Source organism: Micromesistius poutassou (assembly GCF_964030765.1).
Source record: "Micromesistius poutassou genome assembly, chromosome: 10".
NCBI lineage: Eukaryota > Metazoa > Chordata > Actinopteri > Gadiformes > Gadidae > Micromesistius > Micromesistius poutassou.
This window is the reverse complement of record NC_140280.1, coordinates 11,367,296-11,373,500: the sequence shown is the minus strand read 5'-3', so window position 1 is coordinate 11,373,500 and position 6,205 is coordinate 11,367,296. Positions and strand designations below refer to the sequence as shown.

Genomic DNA, 6,205 nt, shown 5'->3' with positions numbered 1-6,205 from the left:
CAAATCCAGAGTTGATTGGGTGACATTGTCCACAGCATTAATGAAGCGTTGGTCCTGTTATCTGAAGCCAGAAGGATGTCAAACTCTGCACAACTTCAGTGGAAAGTTCTCAGTAATCAGGTGGTCGTCATGGAGGACGATCACCACATTGACCTCAAATTCTAAAGGTGGAGAGAAAGAAGTTAACATGTGAATGGTAAACTACAAAGTTAACTCCTTGATGTAACGCTGGGTTAAGCAAACCAGCTGCCGTGCCACTATCCTCCACACCAGAATATCAAGACCATATAGTACAGACTACTGTCGGATGATTCAACGAGTAGCTTTTACTTAATCTTAATAACCATGCTTAAAGAGCCAGGAGACATTTGACCATCGTTAATGTACATTAAACTACACGAGAGGAAGTGGTGGTGAGTTCAAATAAGCGGCACGTGAGACCGTCACAGAATCTAGAAAAACACAGATCCATGTGTCGACAAGAACATCAACGAATGACCATGGGTGTTTGAAGCTTGAAGTCTGCACAAGGAACCGTACTGACCCACTTTGAAGTTAGTTGTCTCCAGGGTGGGACAGGTGAAGAGCCGGGGGAACACCATGTAGATGGGGATGGACAGTCCATGGCAAACGTCGCCCTCCGCGATCTGGATGTTCTGGATCTCTGTGGCGTCTCGCGCGTAGCCTTCAGCACAGCCTGGGAACACGTTGGGGAAAGAAGACTGCTGCTCTTAATGGGCCCGTCACAACTGTTAAAGATGGATACCAAATTTATTAATCCCACAGAGGGGATGTTACAACAGCCCAGCAGCAGTGGAAAACACAGGATAAGATGCAATACAATAAAAATAAAAAATACTATGAAAACAAAAATAGACGCTAAAGTAAAGAAACGGCAAACAAAATGATCATCTGTAGAGAGCCCTGGCATCTGCACACATTCTTAATGGAAGTGCTTCAAATAGGACAAAAGGGGGAAGGGGAGGAGTTGAAACACGTGGTGTGTGGGTGTAGATGTGAATGAAACAGGTGGTGTGTGGGTGTAGCGAGACGCTCACCGCAGGTCTCCACTCGGACCAGCTGCAGCTCGATGCTCTTGATGGGCACCTGCGAGTTCTCCACCATCAGCTCCCCGCTCAGCGGCGAGCTGATCACACAGCTGGTGGCGTTCAGGTGACCCCTGATCAGGAACCCAGGCAGCAGACTCCTCTGGAGGAAAGAAGACCGGTTTACTGGTGCTCAGCAACACTGATCTTAAAGGGGCTGTTGAGGTCCATTTCTTAAGCGCCTTGTACCTCCTGGACGTTGTGCAGGGTGTCTGGGCTGATGGTGAAGTCTACAGGCGTGGCCACCAACTTGGCTTTCTGTGGCTGAGGTTCAACACAACAAGGGTTATCACTTTCCAGCCGTTGATACATTTACATTTTTGATATTGAACCAATAAATACAAGGGGAAACACGTTTGCCGCTTGCTACTAGAACTGCTTTCTTGACCTTGGGTGCATTCAAAAAATATTGAGTATGCTCAAAACCTTTCGCTTAAAGCAGACATCTATATGGAGGTGTAGCTGCATCTGTAAAGCTGCTCTGCTTTGGACAAGGCACTTCACTGACTCTAAACAGCCTGAGAAAATACTCTAAGGAAAAGCACTTCCTTAATTCTTTATTCCAACAACAAGCCGCTCAGGGGCAGGACAACCTTTCAGATTCTCCTTCCAGGGCATTCCGGACTCCCACACACGTTTAACCACGTGATTATTTAAGACTAGTTTTATTGTTTGAACTCATTTTTGAAGTGATGAAGTTATTATGTTAATATGTATATATTCATGCATCTTTTGTTTATAAATACCACGTCATTTACCCATATAGTTCTGTTACTTTATTCAAAATCATTCGTAGTACATATTTGTAGCAACCACATACCAATCAATGTGTAAGAACAGTAAGAAACATCTGGCGTCTCACCTGGCAGTGCACCATGAACTCAAACGTTCTGTCTCACCTGGCAGTGCACCATGAACTCAAACGTTCTGTCTCACCTGGCAGTGCACCATGAACTCAAACGTTCGGCTCAAGTCTTTGGCCAGCAGCGAGCGTTTCATGTCACAGCGCAGGATGTACTAGAGACAGGGTCAGACAGACAGACAAGCAGACAGACATCATCATCTACACGGGAGCCACTCCTTAAATCATGGGGATATTTCCATTCTCTCCTACCACAATACTAGTATCGACCCATACTTTGTTTCTCATTTTTTGTGTGTATTATTTAATTTCTTTATTCTTTTTTCTAACAATCTAAATAATCTGAGTAAAAGGGAAACAAAGGTAAAGGTTTTTGCATATCTCTGATTGTGCACTAATTAACTTCCAATTCAAATGTACCAATCATGGGAATACATTTAAATTCATTGTGCATATATTTTAAGACAAAAACATGAAAGAAAACACTAAAAGATATAAATCACAAAAAAATATTGTACCACGATATCACCAGTTTCGATTCTGGTCCTTACTCTTAAAGACACCTAGCACAAAAGAAAACTATAACTAACAATACCCAACCTCCCTCTCCCATTCAAACTGAACCATGAGGACGATGACAGTAGCCCCAGAGGTCACCTGAATGTTGACGAACACGCCGTGGTAGGTCTCGTACAGAGCCTTGTGGCCCTTGCTGCTCAGGGGGAACTCAAAGGGGATCTCCGTCTTGCCTCCGGGGATCTTGCCAGCCTTCGCCACCTCGATATTGGAGCTGATCAGTTGAATGGGCTGTTGAGGTCAACGTTTCAGAGGAGGTCACGATGACTACTAAGCACTTTGAATACAAGCTTCACTGATGTACCAGTTATTGTATTTGAGTAGGAATTGACTTCAGTAACCTGAGTTTAAGTCACTTTCCCACGGCTAGGTGTATTTTGCATGCAACTATGAAGCCAGTGTGTCTCACCTTGACAGAGTTATAGAAGGCCTCGAAGACGCCCACGCTCTTGGAGCTGAGCTGCAGGTTGACCACGCCCTCCATGGTGAGAGAGATGCCCTGGTGTTGGACCGGCTCTTTGCTGGCCAGCACTACCACACCCGCAAGGACCTCCTGTGTAGAAGACCGTTACAGACATTGTTCTAGACACTTTCTGTCACGTGGACCAGAATGTTAAATGTCGGGTGAGGGGTGTGCTAATGAAGAGGTGAGATTCTGATGTGCTGTTCATTGACACATTGAATTACACCAATCCAGATACACAAATCCCATAATAAGATGTTCTCTGCTTAGAGCAGTGCTCAAACATTATAGTGATTGTCTTAATCACCAGTCGATCCTAATAACTTCAATCATGATTACAATCATGCAAAATCTTAGGGATATCAGTTTCATTTCATTGTCAACATTTGGTCGCCAGTCTAGTGTTTACATTGGCTATAAGGCATGAGTTGGAACCATACACCTTCTTAATGTAATTAGCCCTGTTTGTAACTAGTATAAATACCGTTTTTAAAATAGGTATTTATCTTTAATTGATCTTCATAAAGCAGGGGCCGGACGAGGGAGCAGGTCATGTGACATTAAGGCTGTTTCAGCTGTAGTTTCTAACATTATGTGGTCCTCCAACGCATGCAGATCGGATCATACTCATAGTACTAAACTATCAAACACCACCTCTGCACGTCAACTCACCCCTTCATGGTAAACTTTGTTGGCTCTTTTTAGTCGTATATCCAAAGTGATGCTCATTATTGACTGCTTACCGTTTACAATGTACAATTAACTCTGATATTACTAAATATAACTCTGATATCTAATGCAGGATTCCTGAGTCACTTCATGTTTATGTAGCCTCTGTTAATTCTACACAATACCGGAGTCTTCCACAATAACTGATATAGAAATATAGAAAAATATAAACTTCCGGCGTCAAAGGTTCTGTTTCTTCAAAATAAAAGCTCTTCTTCGTTTCCTCATCATGACGTCCTCCCCTAACACCTGGCTCCGCCCCTAAGTCCTGGCTCCGCCCCCACGGACACGCAGTTCCCTGAGCTTTGTGCTTTCACACGCTGACTTTGGGCACATCCATGCACTGTGTAGGCTCCCTCAAATGCCTTGGTCTGTTTCGTCTTTTTCTTTGTCTACTTAAAACAGAGCATGGGTAAAACGAGAGACCTGATGGTTGAGATCTGCGGCTGTATTCACCGGCGGTGATCTACCGGGTTGTCGAGACATGAGAGGTGGACACGGCGCAAGTAAACAACCAAATGCAACGTTACATTTAACGTTTACAAGTTGTTCCAGAACCATAGTTTGAAGCTGCAGCATTCCTTCTTTATTAAGGATAAACATTATTGAACAGAAACTCAGACCAGCGGAAATATTAAACGGTCATGTATTTATTAGTTATAAGGTCACGGTGTGAACATAAATAACTAACAGGTGTAGAGTATAGAAAATTGACAAACATGTATCTTATTGAAAAGTAAATGAGAATTAAATGTATTGTCATGAGTGTCTACTACTAAAGGGTTGATTATGGTTCCATGCATTGGCGGCTGGTGACTAAATTTGTTGGGGGGCGCAGTATATAGGCCTATATATAATAGCGCCTCACAATCAAAACACAACACACAAAATCTAAAAAAAAAAAACACAGTTATACTAACTAGACCATTGTTCAATCAATACAACTAGAGATATTGGATATTGCTGATTTGAGTTTTGGGGCAGAATTGATTCAGAAAGTAGGCTACTTTAATGAAAGTAGAGCATATGTTACAGTTACACCATTACACCAGTTAAACTAGAACATTGTTAAACTATCAATACAATAATAGACAGACATTGGATATTGTTGAACTATTATCAGAATCAAGAGAGAGGAATTGGATATTGTTAAACTATCAATAGAATCGGATATGGTTTAACTATCAATAGAATCAAATGATAGAAATTGAATATGGTTTAACTATCAATAGAATCAAGAGAGAGGAATTGGATATTGTTAAACTATCAATAGAATCAAGAGAGGAATTGGATATGGTTTAACTATCAATAGAATCAAATGATAGAAATTGAATATGGTTTAACTATCAATAGAATCAAGAGAGAGGAATTGGATATTGTTAAACTATCAATAGAATCAAGAGAGAGGAATTGGATATTGTTAAACTATTAATAGAATAAAGAGAGAGGAATTGGATATTGTTGAACTATCAATAGAATCAAAGGAGAGAAATTGGATATGGTTTAACTATCAATAGAATCAAGAGGGAGACCAGACAGTAGTGTCCACTACTTGTAGAGAAATGTAGCCCTCAGCCTCTGCAGTGGACATGGGTGTGGTGATAATAATCTTCAGCAATAAAATACCTCTGACAAGTTGTCCACAAATAACTGAAAAAGGTCCACAGCACCACAACAGGACTTGAATTCATCCTTGCCGTAGATGAGACTCAGCTCTGTTCTCTTACTTCGATTCAGCATTGGATATGCCTTCAAGGTGGAGTTGAGTGCAACTTCAGGGAACAAATTGTGGTACTCTTCAAACCTGTCGGCCTGCAGCAAGGTGGCACTGATGAGGTGGTCTGTAAAGGTGAAACGTTCCTTTGTGTGTCCCAGTATGGTATCACACACCTACCCAAACAGACAGAGACAGAGAAATTTTATTTTAAGAAAAATACTTTGACATGTCCCATCACCTACATTGGCCTACTGCAGACAACAGTTACCTTCCAAAATAGGACACTTAAAGTCATTATTTTAAGTGAAAAGCCTTCACCCAAATTAATAATGTACACATATTATTAATTACTTCAAACTACTTAATAAATCTGCTGTGATAATAGAAGAAATCAATTATGGTGATATAGTTGTCACACAGACACATGCTATTTTTTATTTTTGTAATATGGAATTATTTCAGGGGAGAAAATGCTGTGAACAAAATGTACGCACCGTGTGTTCAGGATTAGGACTGATATAGCATATGTCGGCCTAGACCTAATCAATTGTGTTTTAATATTTGTAGCATTCATATTAGTCTATTCTTTTCGTAGGCTACTCTGCTGTTGGCCTTGATGGGGAGATATTTTTTTGCTGCCACAAAATATAGTTTAATCCAACAACGTTCCTGTGTCTCCCCCTCCTACCGAGCCCATTTCAGCACCGTGTCAGTGGACAGCTACAAGCCTACGAACGTCGTAAGAGCGGTGC

General features: G+C 41.4%; 1 protein-coding gene across 1 annotated transcript; it reads right to left on the bottom strand.

The window, feature by feature from the left end:
- Positions 1 to 24: 24 nt before the first annotated feature.
- vps26c (VPS26 endosomal protein sorting factor C) lies at positions 25 to 3,893 on the bottom strand. The gene is made up of 8 exons (XM_084474303.1): positions 3,680 to 3,893; positions 2,954 to 3,097; positions 2,626 to 2,775; positions 2,043 to 2,123; positions 1,296 to 1,370; positions 1,059 to 1,209; positions 545 to 697; positions 25 to 161 (listed from the first exon to the last, which is right to left on the bottom strand). The coding sequence occupies exons 1-8, from the start codon at positions 3,734 to 3,736 to the stop codon at positions 79 to 81; spliced, it is 894 nt and encodes a 297-aa protein (XP_084330429.1). The 5' UTR covers positions 3,737 to 3,893; the 3' UTR covers positions 25 to 78.
- Positions 3,894 to 6,205: the final 2,312 nt, after the last annotated feature.

Bases quoted from the DNA above. Each gene is read 5' to 3' on its own strand.
- vps26c (XM_084474303.1), bottom strand. From the start codon at position 3,736: ATGAGCATCACTTTGGATATACGACTAAAAAGAGCCAACAAAGTTTAC. The intron at 2,776-2,953 runs GTGAGACACACT...TGACCTCAACAG, and splicing joins CCTTCTATAACTCTGTCAAG to CCCATTCAACTGATCAGCTC. The intron at 2,124-2,625 runs GTGACCTCTGGG...CCCTGTCTCTAG, and splicing joins GCGTGTTCGTCAACATTCAG to TACATCCTGCGCTGTGACAT.